General features: G+C 53.5%; 1 protein-coding gene across 2 annotated transcripts in view; it reads right to left on the bottom strand.

Moving 5' to 3' along the window:
- Positions 1 to 553: 553 nt before the first annotated feature.
- XXYLT1 (xyloside xylosyltransferase 1) overlaps positions 554 to 18570 on the bottom strand; it is a 35380-nt gene continuing 17363 nt past the window's right edge. The window contains exons 3-5 of one of the 2 annotated variants that reach the window (XM_054206526.1): positions 15870 to 16002; positions 5798 to 5947; positions 554 to 1657 (exon numbers count right to left, since the gene is read on the bottom strand). In XM_054206526.1, the coding sequence (XP_054062501.1) occupies positions 1261 to 1657; positions 5798 to 5947; positions 15870 to 16002 (680 nt within the window). In that variant the 3' untranslated portion in view covers positions 554 to 1260. The remainder of the gene's footprint in view (positions 1658 to 5797; positions 5948 to 15869; positions 16003 to 18570) is intronic. The other variant, XM_054206527.1, reaches the window with a different exon arrangement.

Here is an 18570-nt window from a genome sequence, read left to right as displayed (position 1 = left end):
GAGCCCAGGAAACTCCCGCCACACACTGCGTGGGCTGTTATTAGGTTAAGCCATAATTAGGTCCCCATCCCTCTATCTTGCACGTGCACGTCTCACAAACGCACACCCAGACGCACAGACAGGCACACGCCAGCTCGGTGTGAAAAAAGCAGGGCTGAAAGCAGGTTAATGCCCTTGTGACCTCCTCCGACAGAGACCAGCGCAGGACCTGGTACGTGCTGGCCGGGCTGTCCCAGATGGGATTTATTTAGGGAGCAGAGTGCTCATGCCTGAAGCCCGCTCATTCACAGCACGGACAATTCCTGGCTCCTTCCAAACCAGCCCCGGCTATGGTGAAGATGATAGTTTTTTAAAATCCGGTTTGTGTGCCGGCCCATTTATTTGCATCCCTCGCTTGGGAGAGACATGGGATAATCACCGCGATAAGCTACTTGGGGCACCACATCCAACCGCCCAACAGATATACACCAACTACTTTTTAATCATGATAAGAAAAGCATGAAACCTCCTATCGCACAGGACTTCCGCTGTGCCGCAGAAAAACAACCGAGCATGTTTTACATCTGCAGCTTTATTCTCGTACAAAAGGTTAAAGGCAAAGCTAGAAAAATGAACCTATTGGTACACGCTCACTGAACGCTTTTAAGACAAGACAGGGCAGTAAAGCTTTTATTGCTAAGAAGAACCAATGGGAGGCTTTAAAGCTCATCTAGCATTCAGTTTTTGTTTGTAAGTAACCCAATTTAAAGCAGCATTTTAGTCTTTAAAACCCTCTCGCCTTTCTGGAATGCTTCAAAAGGAAGATGACCTGAGAACGGTGTCTGCTCTCCAGAGGGACCAGACGGATGTTCTGCGTGAGGTGCAGAAATGGGCCACCGAGGAACGCCAAAACGAAACACAACTGCCCAGCTGTGGACTCCCACTGATCACGAGACAAGCCAAAGCTGCACAGCATCCATGGAACCGCACCCTGCCATGTGCAAAAGCAGCGGTCACCTGATGGCTCCTCGGCTGTCCCCATGTCCCAGTGGCCGTGTCACAGAGGGGCACCACGGACTTGCCCCAAGCAGAGCCAGGAGCTGAGCCCCAGGCATGGCGACTGTGAATGTTCTGCTCCAACTACTGGACTGATACTGGAGGCTCCTGGGATCCCTAGGGATAGCCCTGGGATGCAAAGGATCAGGGCTGGCCACCCTTCCCGAGGGACTGCTGGTGCAGGGCGTGCTGCAGTCAGAGCTGCTCCCAGGGGCGGCGGGTGCCCTAGTCTTCAGGGATCGGGGTGTTGCAGTTCCCGTGGTAAATTTTGACCTCACCCTCACACTGGAAGTACTGGTCAAACACGTCGCTGTATCCATGGTCCCTCCACCATGTGCAAAGCTGCCGGTTCCATGTGCAGTCGAGCACGTGGAAGAGCTCTGGGTGCTCCATCCCCACCATGGTGAAGAAATCCTGGTCCCCGAGATGGCCCTTGAAGTGGTACTTCTCTGTCAGCTTCTGCACCATGGTGGGCTCCAGCAGCTGGTTGTAGAGCTTGGACTGCCTCATGGCTTCAAGGTTCAGGAGTAGGACGCCGCTGTTGAAGCCGGGCAGCCCATCAGGAGGGGGGTCCCCCACTTTTGTTTGGGGGTTCTCGCGGCGATACTGCCAGAACGTGTGCCTGCAAAGAGAGGAAAAACAGGAACAGGGGAGTCAGGGAGTGCAGCCTGAAGAGCAGCCACCTCAAGTCTGGGCACGTCTGAATCACAGCACAGGATCTACAACCCACCCAAGGGATCTTGCCGTGCTTGTCTTCTGCTGGCAGGAGGCACCCAGCCTCCTAGAGCAGCCCAGTGCTTCACAGGCTGTGGCCCTCTCCATCCCCCCGCACAGGATATCGTCCAGACCTCAGACCACTCTTCTTGCTCTCTCCTAAAGCCCTTTCTGTTTCTACCAGCATCACTCTGGCGAGCCAAGAGGACACATGATTGCGTGACTGCTCACACGGCTGTGCGGGGAGACAAAACCACATCCCCGGTGCCTAGGACGAACCACCAGAAGTGCCCCCACTCCATGGAAATGTCCTGCAGTTAATGGGATCTCAGCAGCAGAGCTCTCAGCATCATTATTATTATTAGTATTTGATTATGGGAAAGTTCCGGATCAAAGATGGGCCCCAGTTTGAGGCTGTGTAAAAAGGTGGCTTGAAATAAATCTGAGCGGCAAAACTATTTCTTCAAAACAAAAATAAAAAAAAGAAATCCAATGGCAACACCTCATTAGCTAAATAAGCACTGCCTTCAGCATTTGCAGCCCCAGGAAGGCTCAGCTGTAGCAGCTCTGGCAGACTCAATCTTCACCATCTAATTTCCAGCTGCCAAGGAGAAGAGAGCGGCATAAGCCTAGCAATCCACTAAACTAACTCCAGTGGGTGATTCAAATGGGAAAAAATTAGACTACCTAAGCAGGCAGCCCAAAAACGTCTTTGGCTCCTTCCTCAGCCCTGGGGCAGTGAGCACCCCACCATACACACACCGGCTGCTCCCACGTGCAGGAGCTGAATTCATCCCATGCTATTATCCAAGCAGCTGGGGTTGAATCTGCCCTAAAAAAATCGCTTCTATTCAGACTGAAAGTCTTCTGCCCCAGGCAGCATCCTTTGCTGTAAAGCCGTGCAGCTGAGAGCTGACCGAGCCTGCGGTTCAGAGGAGGGCGGGAGGGACCCACGGCCCCCACCCCACCGTCTGACAGCCCAGGGGTGCCAGCACCGTGCTCTCCTTCCAGCCCTAACACTTAAGGTAAAGCTACAGCAGGGTTTTTTGCACCTTGCTGTGAAAACGTCTGGAAGAAACACTGCTAAATAGAATAAGCCAAGCCTGCCACTGGCTCCCGTCGGAATCTGTCAGACACCAACTAAAGCCTCCATGCACCTCCAGGACACAAGAATTTGTTGCTAGACAGCATGGATTTAGCACCCAAAGGTTTAACGTGGCCCCATTCTTGGAAGCTGAAGCTGGGCTAAGTCAGATGTAAGAAGACGCAGGGACATTAGCCCCTGGGACAGCTCCAGAGTAGCAGTAGGTACTCCCCCACTGGAAACATTTAAATTGAAATTTTTCTTGTAAGCAGCTGTGTTTGGCTCCAACGGGCACTCGCTCAGGAAATCCTACAGCTTCTACAGAGATCAGACTATTAAATCCATCCTTCTGGCCTGTCCTCTGGATCCCCGCACAGCACTGACAGACTGGCCAAGGCGAGAGCCAGGATTCAACAGCCACCAGCAGAATTATCCCGGCAGAAAACATGGATCTATTAATGATGTCAACCGTGAGCACTTTTTTTTATTTCCTGATCCAGAAAACCACAACCATCATGCAGCATCAATTCCATACAACTTTTCATTTAGATGCTTTAGATTCAAACTTATGATATTTCTCATATCATTAAGGGTCTTAACACCACTCCCTTTCACCTGATTCAGGATAGAATGGGTTTTTCCAAGTGCCAGTTTTCCATCAAAGGAAGGCTCAGTTTTTTGAGCAGCCATCTCCATGCCTCCGGGGGAAGGGGAGCAGAGGACTCGCTGCCTCATCAGAGCCCATGGGCAGCAACGCTCATTTGATCTAAAGGGCAGGGAAGTAATAAAAGGGCTCTGTCCGTGCAAAGAGCAGTTATGTCTTGAGGACAGGCACCAGGCCACTGCAAAGATGACTTGTGGATGCTCATGAGAAAAGGAAGGCAAAGCGCTCTCCATGCAGCATTAGAGGGAAGCTCAGCCTGCAAAGACGAGACCCAGCCTTGCACCGATCAGCCTCCCGAGGTGCTCAGGTCCAGGGCTCTGAGCAGAGACCGGCTCAAGCCCACCTCTGCATACTCTGCTTTCTGTTTCTCCCTAGCAGTGCCAGGAAAGCCATCCCCGTGCCCAAAAAATGATGCTGAAAGCTGACAGGAGGGAGGGGGGGAGCAGTGCCATGGAGGGAGGCACCTTTCCAGCTCCAAAGCAGCAGAGCCGACTACTCCTTTCATGTTCTTACCTCCAAAAACACACCCCGCCCAAGCTAAGGGATGAAATTACAGCACCTGCAAGCAGCTACAATAGGTAAAGTGTGAGTGCCCAAGCCCTCAGCATCACCCTGCCACAGCAGCCAGGCTGCAGTGGGGAGAAAGCACATCTGTATCAAATGACTCAATTTTTGAGCAATGCCGTTCCCCAGAGGATTACTTGGCGATGGCTGGTAACGAGAAGGGAGCAACTTGCCCTTTTCTGCAGCGAGAGGGGACAGAGCGACAAGCAGCAATTGTTCAGCCCTTCCTCCCGGCGCTGGCATGACGGGGCCATCCTTCCCTGGCCGTGCGCGGGGCTGGGGGGGGAGGACGGGCCATCCCCAGGGAGTGATGCTGGGGTGAGATCCAGGATGCGACGAGCCACAGGCGGCTTCGCAGCACTGACAGCTCGGGAACCTGCTCACAGCACCACGCCGCAGCTTTTCCAGTGCTGGGCTCGGGCCAACCGAGGGGAAGGTATTCTGGCAGGGCCGCTGGCAGCATCTGTTTAGCCTGGATTTCGCTCAGCTTTTGTCCTTCTAATAGAGGCTTTCGGCTCATTCCTTCTGCAGGGGCCAGAACAGAGAAGAGCGTGGCTGGAAGGCACCTCCACCCAGCTGGCAGAGGAAGGAGCAGCAGATAAGAGACCATCATTTTCTTTGGAGGAGATGGGTCTGGGGAAGCACACAACCAGCCGCTGCGCCCTGCGCTGCTCTGTCCTGCCTGACATCGCCCTTTGGCACCTGGATTAAATTTTGGCAAAACATGGTGGGGGCAAATCACAAGGGCTTGATGAGTGTGCTGCCAGGATCCGGGGGTGGCTGTGCTGCTGAGGGTGCAGTCCCCCCCAAGACAAACACTTTCCATTAAGGAACTAAAACTCTGGTTGGATGCAATGAAAATGTCTCCCCCTCCCAAGCCTCTGGAGCAGCTGAGATCTCCCTTGGGACTGGCGGTTCAGGCAGGGCTCCCCGCTCCCCCAGCAGCAAAAGCCAGGGCAGGACAGCATCCTGGAGATGCCGGCCACCGGGACGCAACAGGACAGGAAGCTGCTGGCTGGGAGGAGGGGAGGAGAAAGGAAGAGGAGGCATTTCAGGCTTTTGTTAACCGCCCTGGCCCCTCTAGACGGGAGGGGAAAGAAGTGACACTGGGCCCCCGACCCCATAGCAGGGTGCAGGGGAGCCGTACGGGGCTGCTGCCATGAGCGCCCGCCCGCAGCCCCGACAGGCTTCGCTTTGAGGAGCTGTTTATAAACAGACCCGGCGTGTGCTAGGAAACATCTGGAGAAGAGCATTTCCAAGCATTCAAATGCTGGGCCCGGGCAGCCCAGATAAAAAAAACCCTGCTTCCACCAGGACTTCCCTTGCTGGCCCAGTGCAGGGCACTCCGGCTGCACCTCCCCTGCTCGCAGGCCGGCGGCCACAAGCCCTGGCTTGCAGAGCTGCCATCGCACTCTTTAAAATGCCTCAGTGGGGAGAGCTGCCAGGGGAAGACGGGACCGCTCCACCTATCAGCTGTATTTTGCAGGTCCTTCTCCAGCTTTCTTGCACAGCGAGGGGCAAACGCCGGCTGGGGGAAAACTATGTCCAAACCCATGAATTTCCACTCATTTACTTCAGCTCTGGGTTATGGGACAACCTCATGGGATAAGCTGGAAACTGCTTGTAAAGCAGCAGGGTGCCCTTGCTGGCAGGAAAGGCAGAGTGGAGGACTTACTGCCAGCTGGGTGACCAGCAGCAAGCCCGGAACACTGTCCCCACAGGGACACTGTACCCACCTGAGATGTTCAAGAGGCTGCAACCCTGCCACACCAGCTGCGCAGTAGCCACTGGCCTTGCTGATGAGGACGTGGATCCTCCCCATGCGGCCGCATCTCCAGAAACACGGACAGTCTGTGGGATCCCCTTCAGGCACCGCAGCCAGGGAACTGAGGAGCCAGGTCAAAAAGAAGTGAAGTGAAACCAGATGCCAGGCCAGCCCCAGTGCAACTGCGGTCACAGGATGCCCCTGGAAGGCTGCAGGGTCTCTGAACGCACTGCAGGAGCCTGAGCAGCGGTGGTACCCGGAGCGGAAGGATGCACAGCCTCTCCCTCACCAAACGGGGAAGAGAAGCCAACAGCCATTGGATAAACCCATAAAAATAAGGGGCCTGCAAGACTGTGGATGCAATAAACATCCCTGGACCAGTAAATTCCTTGCTGGAGCTCACTCGTTTGATCCCACCTCTTACAAGCGCTGGCAGTCTGGGCCAGCTGCTTGGGAGGGCAGGACAGGCAGCAGTGATGGGCCAGCACCTCGAGGACATACTTTGTCACTGAGCCTCTGTCCTGGGGGTCAGGAGCTGGGGGACCCCAAGCCCCAGCCACAGCCAGCTGGACATGGGGCTCCTGGTGCAGAAGGGAAGCATGGGCTGCCGGTCATCCCTCTCTGTGCCACTCCGACAGCAGCCCTGCCAGCCCAAACACCAACTAAAACAACAAGTGCACACTCTTGCTACCTCTAAATACGCCTTTCGGTTCCCGAGCCAGAAAACAGACGGCTGGCGGCATTATCCCCAGCTGCAGCTGCTGGCAAACGCCGCTGTTCCTGTGCAATAAGCTGCGAGGTGTGAGCCGCGCTGTGCTCCTCCGCTCCATGCAGCTGCCAGCGCACCTCCGGGGCGGGCGGGAGGACGTGTGGCTGTGGTCCTCACAAGCAATGCCCAGCTGAGTGGCCAGTACCTGTGGGGTCCTGGCAAGCCAGCTGAGAAGACGGACAGGATGGGAGACTCAGTGGGAAGTATGCAGTGTCTGAAGTGCAGATGGGGATGGGAGGACATGTTTGAAATGGAGCGGGAGAGAGCAAACAGAGGGAGCTAAATAATTGTAAAGACTTCAAGAGACAACAGATACGGGCTTAAAAGCAACCCAAGCAGCCTGGAGCACCCCCCCGACAGCAGCTTCTGGCCCGCCCAGAAGACAGGGCGTGGGTGGTGGAGAGGGAAGAGTGATGGCACGAAGATGATGGTGTCTTTTCCCCCTAATCCTCAGCAAGAAGTAAGAGCACTGCCAAGAAACCTCCCTGCACCCTTCTCCTCCTCTTGGCTAACCCTCACCGTGGCAGGCAGCTGCCAGTCCCTTACCACCTCTCTGACCGAGATTAACCCTCGGGAAAAGTCCGTCTGCCCTTCCTCCACCTCGCCGCCACCAAAAGGCATCGCTGCAGTCAAGATGAGCCCTTCCACGTTTCTGCTGCAGTCTGAGGAAGGCAGCTGCCCCAGGGCTGCATCCAGAGCAGGATTTGACCCAGGCTCCCCCTTCCCGCCCTGGCACTGCCAGACCTTGGCTGGGCAAGCTCAGCCCTGCTGCAGATGGATGCTTTGCAACAAAGCAGCCCTTGTTGCTAATTGCCCATTTCCCATGTGCAAATGCTAAACCCCTTAAGGAGCTGGGGCGGCAGGTTCAGTACCAGCCTGGCCCAGAGCGCCTTAGTGAGGCTGAGCAGCTTGTGTAACCCAGGAAATCCTGGCTCCACGCTTCTCGGGAGCACCATGCACCCAGCCATGTGCAATGGCATCGCCAACACAGCAGCACCCCCAGCTCTGCAGGGGAAAATGTCACCCTGGGACAAAGCAACCCCGATTACTGGCCAGGGACAAAGGGCAGGATGCGTTGGTGCACACACGAGGATCGCCTTACCCTCCTCCGATGGGTTCAGGGCGAGGGTCCAGCTCAAGCAGGACCTCCAGCCCTCCCCTGCAAAATGCTGACAAACCGCTGGACTGAGCTCTTCATTGAAGACGTCAGTAATTACTTAATAAACTTTTCACGTAATGCACAAATTATGTCTCGTCTCTACTATAGCACAGCCTGCATGCCAAACTTTTAAAAGGCCTGTATTTGGAACAGCAAATTGATTCTCGATGATTACACTTCTGCATGGACTTAGCAGTCCAAAAATGGACACACTTAAATAGATGATTAGCAGCAACTTATGAACGCAGCTCACAAGTGAAACATTTCCTTGGGACATGGATTTTCAAGGCCGGGCCCCTTCACCATCTAAAATTTTTGCACCCCATGTCGGTGCTAAAATCACCCTCTGTATAGAAGTGGGACCATAAATCCCTGTCTGGGTCGCATCAGTTTCCTTCCCTGTATAGATACAATGCCCGTGGCACTAGTGGTGGTGCAGAGCCATCGGCTGAGTGCATCAGACCATCCGTTTATTCAGCGCTGGGGAATGACAGAGGCAGCCCATTCATGGGAGTACTCTAAAACACCATCCCTCTATCCCTGTTCAGGAGTCCTGGCCATAGGACATTGTGCTGCCACGGAGGAGTCCTGGCATGGAGGGAACTGCCACTGAGCTTCAGAGAGCAGGAGGGCACTGCAGGAACCTCCAGAGGATTGTTGGGAGCTTCCCTGTATGGCCCCAGCACCTCATCACTCCACAAAGCATCCCAACTATGCAGCAAAACCTCTCAATTTCCTGCTGTTTGTTTGTTTGTTCTTCCACCAAAGGGCTTCGGCTCCTTCTCCACCAAGTGGTGGTGAGGAAGCCCTCTGCCGAGCGGCCCCAGCTGCCCTCCGGCTGCCAGAGCGGCCCATCCGCTCCTCCTGGCCCACCTCCGAATGCTCAGCCCCACCAGCCACTTTCCACAGCAGATTTAAGAGCCAAGCAGGGCTGGTTTGAGACCTCTGCAAGCATCTACAGCCCAGACTCCCCCCCCTACAACCCTGCAAACCCTTCACTGGGGCGCAAGGAGTCACGAATACCCGCACTGCACAGGCCAGTTTGAGCCTTGCCACTACCCATGAACAGCATTTTTCTTGGCAACACCAAACCAAACAGTGACCTCCCAAAAAGCATCATAGCCCTGCTCTTTCTTCAGTTTATGCTCTCCCATGACAAAAAAGTAACCACTGCAGATGACAGCAGTTGTGTAAACACCCAGGTGCATCTAACCACCTGCTCAGGAGGTTTAGCGTGCAGGGACTGATGACCTACTAGTGCAAACAGGTACCAGCAACCCCAGGATGCCACTGGTGTGACACCTACCTGTAGACACCAAACCCAAGATGTTCAGGAGCTGAAATTGAGAAGTTCAGGACTTGAAGACAAGTGCAGGTACAGTAACCGATGTGTGCTCACCTGACACACCCTGGACTTGCGTGCTATGGCCAACAAAAAAAGCCCCATAGCAAAGTCATGGTGAACTTGTCAGGTAGCCCTTGCAAATGATGGTCACCACTGACATGTGCTCTCTGCAGACAGCAAAGTCCTTGGAGGGAAAGCTTGAATCCATGCTTGGAGAACCCCAACTGCCTTATCTAAACACACACAAGCGTCTTGGTTGTTGGAAAAAATCATGTTTGTAATGCCCAGTATCTCAAAGGGGACAGTTAATATTATTATTATTATTATTAATAGTATTCATGCTAATTGATGCACAGTTGTGGTTGTCAGATCTTGTCCAATTTATTCATTGTTTTTAAATGACACTTCAAGTTTGCTTGGCAATGGGAATAAGTGCAACGGGTCCCACATAATAATGATGTGCACAGATGTAAACAACAAAACCCTTTCACTTCTTGGACATATTTTTTTATCAGAAAGTAACGCTGAATTCCTGAAATCAATTCTGCTGCCAGTTTCTTGCAGGTTCTGCCTGTTCTGTAATTTTGACTGCTTCTGGGCAGTCATTGCCAAAGAATTCCTAGAAGTGTTCCCCCCATGTATCAAGCAGCAACAAATCAAGTCAAAGCCTCAAAATGGTTTAAAATCCAAAGCGTGCAGGGTCCGGCTTGCAGGACTGTGGGCAGTCACCATTGGCATCACCATGCTGGCGGGGCACAGGGAAAGCAAATTCTCCTGCCTCCTCCGACTGAAGGGCTTGGGAAACACAGATCCCATCGTGGCAGGCAGCTCCCTGCTCCCCCAGGGCAAAAGCACTTGGAAAAGAGCAAAGTCTCCAAATCAGGGCAATCTGCCTGCAGGAAGAACCCACTAAACCAGGTGAACTCAGGGAGAAGCACCTGCCTGCTGGAGATGGTTATCTTCAACTCTGGAAAGCTCCATCCCAGGCAACAGCCCACCTGCATTGCTGTATCTTAACAACCACCAGCACTGCCTGGGCTGATACGCATGGAATCCAGCTGCTCCTCCTTGCTCGCAGCTGTCAGCAGTACTTTGGGGTGTTTTTTTAGATCCCAAAAGAAGGTACAGGATGTACCGTCTCAGCCCAGATGCACCAACAGCCCGGCCTGGCTGCGGATTCAGCATTAGCCTGCTCACAGCCCAGGATAACTCCGTTCCTCTTCCAAACATCTGACAAACTGAGTTAGCACTGCTGCCGCTGAGCTCCCAGCAAACATCGAGCACTGCAAGTGCCATGCCTCCGGGTCTGGAGGTTGCACAAGCTTGCTTCCACTCATTAATGGGCTTCTCTAGGTTATTTTACCAGCTCTTAAAACAAACAAAACCCAGCAGCGCACAGCACACCTACAGCAGCTCCCACACGATCACAAGCAGAAACAAAGCCTTTGCTTTCCACAAAATAATGTCCTGTTCAAGCTCTCCCTAGGTTTTAGGCTGAAACAAAGGCAAATGGCCTTGCAGCCATACAAGGACTCAAGTGTCGGTCCTTTGTAGTCTGTAGCTGTCCCTTTGATGTAGACATCCTCTCCTGCAGGACAAACTTTCATAATTTCCAGCACTGTGGATTCCCAAGACGCCTCCAGCTTTTATTAGCAGTGAAGATCTGACCCAATGGCAGGAACGGAAGCAGCAGCTGCCCATCCAGCCCCAGCTACATGCACCCTTGAACCTGAGAAGGTCTGGGACCTCTCCTGAGGTTCACCATCACAGGCAGTTAGCAGGTACCTTGCTCCAGCTGGAGCAAGGGGGTAAAAGCACCTGCCTGAGGACCTGTGGGTTAGGTCCTCCCCAACAAGACCTCCAAGGCGAGCAATGTGGGGGCAGCACTGAGGACCCCAAGCAGTGCTGGCACTGGAGGGCACCCTGAACCCACGGCCATGTGGCAGAGCCAGTAACAGCACCGGCACCACGTAGGAAGCAAAGAGGCAGGGATGGCCATGGGGATGGGAGCGGGGAACACGGTGCAGCACACTGGTCTGGGGTCAGCCCAAGGCTCCTGAGAGCAGCTGTGCAATCAATACGGCTGTCCTGCTTCCTCTTGCACACCACCAGCGTGACCAGAGGGACCTATAACCAGGAAACTCAGTAAGAATAATAGGGTTCAGGCTCTGCCTTCTGTAATCAGAGAGTTTTTAGGACATTTTTGGGAGTGCCGTAGTGTTTCCCCACTTCATTCATCTCAGCCGCAAGGCTGCTTCAAAATGGGGAGGCTTCTCCCTTTGGCACCCAGCAGCACTGAGCCGAGTCAGGCTGGCCCAGAGGCCCCCAGGGAGGTCTAAGCTGCAGCAGCATCTGCATGCAGATGCCCTCACGATGCCCTGATGGAGACCTCCGCTGTGCCCCCACGCAGCCTCTGCTGCTCATGCCCGCTCAGGAGGCTGACCCACAGCAAGCTGTGCTTCTCTTACCCATCACTCAGACCCATCACAGCTCGGACCACAGCTACACCACTCGCCACGCCAGCCATGCACCTCATTCATGCCCTGGGGACAATGACTTTGCCTGCCAGCCTGGTAGCTGGCTTGCAGGCTGCATCTGCAATCCTTGCTTGCAAGTTTCTTAGCAAGGCTAAGAGCACAGGAAGGCCTGGACTTCTCAATTTGGTCAGGATCCGGAATGGAAGGCCCAGTGCAACATAAATATTTATACAGAGCATCACCGCCCGCCCTTTGTAGCCCGGTGAACAGGACACTGCCAAGCACGCCTGAGTAGCTGAAATGCTGCAGGGGACAACAGGATTTTTAATTAAGGTTATGACTCTACAGAAGCAGTCCTTGCATGGAAAGCCTTTCGAACCAGGCAAACTTTAGATGCAGATTTTAATCTTTCCATCAAAATCTTTCTTGCTGAAGCAGGAGCTCCCGGTCTTGGCCGTGGTGTGGATCCTGTGCAGGCAGACACATGAGCAGGCATATGTTAGTGCTGGGAAGAGGCTCTGCCTGCAGGCCAGCATAAAACATCAACCTGGCAGGAGGCAGCCAGTGCTGCCATGGAAAGCCCACAAGTATCTACGAGCCTAGTGTATGATACCAGTGTCCCCAACAATGCTGGCAGTGGGGGTAGCCCCTTGTGGGACAAAGCTCTGCCTGCGACCCCATCCACAGGGGTGTTGACCATACCATACCCCATGTCACACATTGGGTCCAAAAGCCTCAGGAAGGACAACATGACTGACTTACGGACAGAGTGCCGCTTCCCCCGCTGCGGCTGGAGAGAAGCAAATCTGACGCTGACGGCCTCAGACCGACTCCAGCACCCACCATGGGCTCCTGCAACCTCCCCCTCCGCACCCAGGACCCTCTGCCGGACACCATGCTGCAGGGCACGGAGGGGAGGTGGATCTGCAGGGCGACCCATGTACAGCTTCAGCAGCAGCTACCGCTCCCCACAGGCCACTTCAACCCACCCTGAGCCACCTTAAAGGACAGGCCAGCTCCAGGCTGCGCAACAGTTAAACCCCAGCGCTTGCCTTGCAGGAGGGCCAGGAGATCTTGTTGCTCAGAGAAATGCATTTGTCCAAGACAAACAGCAGCCGGGCATTGTTTCAGCATGAGTCAAACAAGTGGAAACGCTTCCATGCCATCCTGTTTTGCTGTCTGGAGGTTTCCCCCTACCTTCAGGATGTGCAAGCAGGCTCTGGGACATTTCCTATTTGCTGTTCTCTTACTCCTCCGTTTCCTCCGAGTGCCTGTGCCCAGCACTGCTCGGTGCACCAGCGCAGCAGCCCCAGCCTTGTGTGGTCCCAGCCCGCGCCTGGGAAGTGCAGCCTACAGCCGGACAACCAACGGGCAGCTGCTGGAAACAGCACTGCCTCCCAGAAAATGGTGCATCGTCTACAAAATATGCTGGTCTGCACCCATTTACCACCTGCACCCATTTACATGCCAAGTAGGTAACAAGGATCCAACACAAATGGATTGATCTCCATCCATCTTCCCTATCGCTGCGGAGATGGGAAGATGGCACACAGACCCTTCCCAACCAGACCAGCCTACCCTGCCCCAAGGGTGACAAGTCCACAGCTCCGAAGCAAGCTCAGTAAAGCTCTGCTGACTCTCCCCAAGCTCTCTGACATTTTGCCCCATGTTGGCTACTCTGCTTTTAAGGCCTTGGTGTTGAATGCGTGCTGGCGCAGCCATGGTTCACCCCCACACAACTGCTGGCAAGGCTGCACCCACGCTGCTGCAGTGTCACAGCCACAGTCCACAGCCTCAGGCACCCCGTCCTGCTTGGAAAACACCTCCTGGTCTGCTGTGGGAACAGATACCAGGATGCTGGCATCTCCTTCGTCTGCAAATCCAAGCACATCACGTTGCTGCTTTTGCTGGGAACGCTTTGAGTACAAAGGAACAATGCTGGGATAAATCACACTGGGCAGCACTGGTGTGGCAGAGAGCTGTGGGTGAAGTGGTGAGGAAAACACAAATGGCGAAGGAGAGACCCCACCATCACCCTGTAACCCTCCTCCACCCCCACAACCACTTTCTCAACTGATGCTTCAAGCCTGCGCACATGGCAAGTCACATGGCTGGAGCTGGCACCTCTTATTTCACACCTAGAATGCGTTTTTATCTTGCTAGAAGTATAAAAATAGCGAAGATTGTTAAAAAAAAATAATGAAACAAAGACACTCAGGCTTTATCAGCTCGTGTTTTTGTCTGGAAACCCTTTTAGCAGCGAGGTGCGAGCCCCGCAGGGCGGAGGGCTCGGCGGGAGGGCAGGCTGGCGTTTGCACAGCTCGCCCCACGCCGGGTGATCTGGCGACAAGAAGGATCAGGAACTTGTTTTCACATGAAGATCAAAACAGCACAAGAAGAAAAGCACAACATAGCCCAAAGTGACCCAGAACATCCAAACTGCAACAACAGAAAGTTCAGCCCAAAAATGCAGCCTGTGAGGGCTGTTATTGCTTGGCTTGTTTGTCCCCACTGCAGGCGGCAGGAGCAGGGAGAGCACAGCTTCGGCTCAGGTCAGATATTCAGTGCTCAGCCCCGCGGTCCCGTGCCTTGTCCCCTGCTGTGCCAGAGATCTCTCCCTCCAGCGGAGCACCCCAAAGCTTAAATCGGTCCCCCCCGGCATGCCCTGTCCCACAAACCACATCCAGGCATCAGAACACCATCCCTGCTCTCTAGTTATGCGTGAATGTAATGCAGAACGGATCCCTGCAGAGACAGAAACACAGGGCAATTCCACTATGGACTAATTGCAGGCAAACAGACACTTAATTTATCCCACAGAGGCTGGGCTGCTAATAAACGGGATCTGCCCTGCTGGGCAGCGCTGACTGAGGCTGACAGTGTGACACGGCCCTGCGGTCGCACTTGGCTGTCGCTGCTCCCTCCATCCCACTTTAAGGTCTAACAATTTACCATTCTGGGCACTAAAATCCTGCCAGGACACCCAAAGCACATCCAGGAGCCCTCCATGTTCCAAGCGTGGTGATGCCCTATGAAGACAAGACCTCACCATCCATGTTCCTCTGGTCCCAGCTCTCCCTGCTAAGAGCACAAGCCAGGAAGGGAGATGACACTTCTGCCACGGGCAGAGAGATGTCTTTTTCCAGCCCGGGAACAGGGGTGACTTCTGCATTTTTAACAAATAGAAATGCTCTCATGAGCATGTTCTCAGCTGGCTTGGGCTTCTAGGAAACAATCGGTTGTGATTAATGACCATCAATCTCCTGCTGGTGAACTTCTCTCTGTCTCCACCCTCATCCAATCCAGATGTACATGCAGCAAGAACGGCTGCTCCAGATCTTTGCAGCTCTGCCTTTGCCCAAGAGTGCTGCTGGACATGTCTTAGGAGGTTCAGTTATTGATCTCACTATTAAGGCTTCCAGTAGGAAAGGAAGAGACAAAGAGAGCTCTTAAGCTTTTTTATCTATTCTCCAAGAACATTTACATTAAGATTAGCCAATCTAGCCAAGCCATCTCAGACACTCAAACTCTGCTCAGCTGCGAAGCCATTAAGGCATCCTGACTTGATGATCTGATTCACCCTGGATTAAAACAGAACCTGAGGTTCATCCTTGGAACAATGCAGGCTAAACTAAAGCAATTTCTTTAAGCACCACCCTGAAGCCCACCAGTGGCCCATGAGTGGGGAAAGCTAGGCCACCCCTCGGTGCATGCCTCCCACCGCTAGCTGCCACCACAGTCGGCACCAGCTGGTGGACCAAGGGTCTGAAGAGCAAGTGACCATGGGACTATCCTCAAGTTTGCAACTCCAGGTCACCAGAGTTGCCCACTCAGTCTTCCCTGGCGGAATATTTCTTCAGCAGAAGGCACACAGACACTCCAGGGACCCAGAACCTCACTGTTGCCCAAATTCAACCCCTACTTTTTGCACTATTCACAGCCAAAACTCTGACCCCCGACATACAAACCGATGCTTCAGAATGCAATCACAGCGTGGCTGGGCAAACACACCTCTAGCAGATGTGCTATAATCTAGGCATGGATTTTGGCACCGATGACCAGGAACTTGGCTCTGGAAGACTTGCGATGGCGCGTGAGAACAAGGAAACCACAGCAACACTGTACGCTCCATTCATACCAACCTACAAGTTTCAGATTAAGTCCCCCTGCAGCGATTAAAGCAGGAAGACTGCCTCCCCCTTGATTTACTTCCAAAGATCAATCTGAGTTGAAGAGAAGATACGCCAGCCGCCCGCTGCCCACCCCCTGCCCCCCATGGGGAGCGGGCTGTACCTGTACACTGGCTGCATTTCCCTGGCAATCCCAATGACTGCTCCCTCCGGGAAGTTGTCAAACTCATCAAACAGGTCTCGGATGTTGGTCTTGTACTTCAGGTCCAAGTCTACCTGGATGATCTGTGTTATTTCTGAAAGCACAAAGAGAAAAAGTCATCTATGTAAGACAAAATTGTAACCAGTGATTACCAAAGGCTACTTGATGAATTACACCCAATGAGGATTTGGTGCAATCAGCCCCATGGGCAAGACTCAGCCAATTCAGGGCAAACGCAATCCAGCTGCAACCTCTACATAAAGCTATCAACATCCAACCATCACGACAGCACTTACCACCGCATATTTTAGACATTATTTACTTCAGAAACCATTTCTGGTGACCTCCTGCTTCTACCCACGCACTCCTCCCCTCCAGAAGACTGGTTTTCCATACAACTGACAAAAGCAAGAGGTGGCTTCAACCCAGGCTCTCCATTTCTGGAAGTGCTTCTGCAGGAGCAGCCACCCAAAACCCCATGCTTACTCTCTGCTACCTACTTGTGGGAAAAGCTAACAACTCCACAGGTGTTTCCCAGCTCCAGCCCGCAGAGCATCCATCCCTGGCTTGACGTATCAGAGCAATTCCCATCACGGACAACGTCCATAATTCAGTCAGCCACCTGACACCCTCAGTAACACCTTCAGAAACTTATTAGCTGCCAGCAGCCTGACAGGGGCTTCCCCAAGGGCAGAGATGACAGCCCCCTGCCTGTACAGAACTGCTGGCGGTCTGCAGCAGCTTGGAAAACTTTATTATTGCCCATGGTACTCTGTCAGAGACAAGGAGGGTCGTGCAGACATGGAAGCATCTTCCATTTGCAGTAGGAAAGTCAAGGACGAGGAGAGGAAGGAGGACATTACCAAGGGCAGGCCTGAGTTTGTCAACAGAGTCAGGCCCCTGCCTGCATTCATCAGTCTCCTCTGCAGCACATGAGACCAACTGATGGAGATGTTGCTTAGGAGAGGGTGCAGGAGATAATGCCTCATCAAGACTGCTTGCCCCAGGTGGATCTGGGGATGTTGTACAGATTGCAGCAGGCCAAGTGGAATGTAGCAAACACTACAAGAGATCGGACCATCAGACGGGTTCCCCAAGGCCCAGGCAACGCCACAGTCATCTTCTAGCCAGCCAAACTCAGCCCTACTTGGTGACTTTGAGCAGAGTGGAGCCATCCCCCACAGCGTTCTGTAACGTCACCGCTATTTATATGTGTTATAAAAGCCAAGAGCAAATTGGCCAGGTTGCTTAGCATTCGGCACTAATTGGATTATAAAGACTGTGTCAACCTGTTTCGGCCCCGCTCACCATGCACAGGTGCCATTACAGCTTCCTGCAGGTTAGATGTGCCTGTCACCATCGCTTCCACAGCAATCGGCGAACACAGCCCCCAGCCCTCCTCCTGCCCAGTGCTGGCAGGCCGGAGGATGAGCCCAGCCTGCCCTCACCCTCTGTGGCTACAGGCAGGGCTTCCCGTCAGGCTGGCGCTTCCACGGTGCTGCCCACGCTCCAGCCTTCACAACACCGTGGTTCCTCATCCCCTCGCCTCGCCGTGCTCCGGACAGCCTCGACAGCAGGAGGCAATTGCTCTGTTTTCAGCCCCCAAAGCCACTGTCGGGACGAGAGACCCGGCGATGCTGAGAGCAGCCAGGCATGAGCAGCTATCCTCCGGCACAGGAACGTAGCTTTGCCATTTCAAATACATTCGTCACTTGGTGTTTGTGTTTCAAGCAGTCGCTGGGCTGTACAGCAGCTCTAAATTTTTTGCAGATCCTGCACTAATCCAGGGCTCTTGGCCATTGGTCCTATCTACCATGCTGTCCTCATTTAAGCAGGAAAAAGCCCCATGAGGTTAAGCAAGAAATATACTGCTTACTCTGCGAAGCATCCAAGCAGAAACATAAATCAAGGAGAAGCAGTATCTAAGCTACAACCCGGGCTGTATCTCAATTTATTTTTTAACATCCATCACTCTCTATTTGCTAAAGGGAAAGGCCACACTCCCTTCAGCCGGCAGAACAGCAATCCCCAGGCCTACCTCGTATTTACCACCACCATAATCTTCTGTTTGCAAAGATTTAAAACCCAGGCGTAGTAATTCACTACAGGCTAAAGCAGGTCTTGACCTGAAAGCAATTTCCCTCAGCCTTCCTAACTGCCTCAGAAATCGCGAGTGCAACTCAAGCAGATGAACAGGCGGCATGGAGGATTTCTGCAACAGGGAAGGAGACATGTAAGCCAAAGACCCCAAACCTCCCCAGCGATCCATACCACAGCCATGCAAAACCACAAATCCTTAATGCTACTGCACTTGAGAATATCCAGACTGGTGACAAAACTCCAGGGCGAGGAGAACCAGATCTCCAGGACGAGAAGACCCTGGACCTACAGCAGAAGCTCAGCCCAAGAGAAACAGGGAGGGGAGCCTGAGCCCCACAAAGCACTGCCAAGGACAGGGAGAGGGGATGGGGTTCCCAGGGGATCCCAGCACAGCTCACCCCACTGCTCAGCAGCCTTCTGACGCCTCATCAGGTTTCAATTAAATCAGCCACGAGGCACGTCATCCAATTGTTCTCTAAAATTACAGATGAGCGTTAACTGCAATTAATCACAGCGGAGAATGAAAGCTGAGCTTGGGGGAAACTCTAATCCCAGCCCTGCC

The sequence above is a fragment of the Rissa tridactyla genome, chromosome 6 (genome assembly GCF_028500815.1).
Source record: "Rissa tridactyla isolate bRisTri1 chromosome 6, bRisTri1.patW.cur.20221130, whole genome shotgun sequence".
Lineage (NCBI taxonomy): Eukaryota > Metazoa > Chordata > Aves > Charadriiformes > Laridae > Rissa > Rissa tridactyla.
The sequence above is the reverse complement of the archived record's forward strand: the minus strand, read 5'-3'. Positions and strand labels throughout refer to the sequence as shown.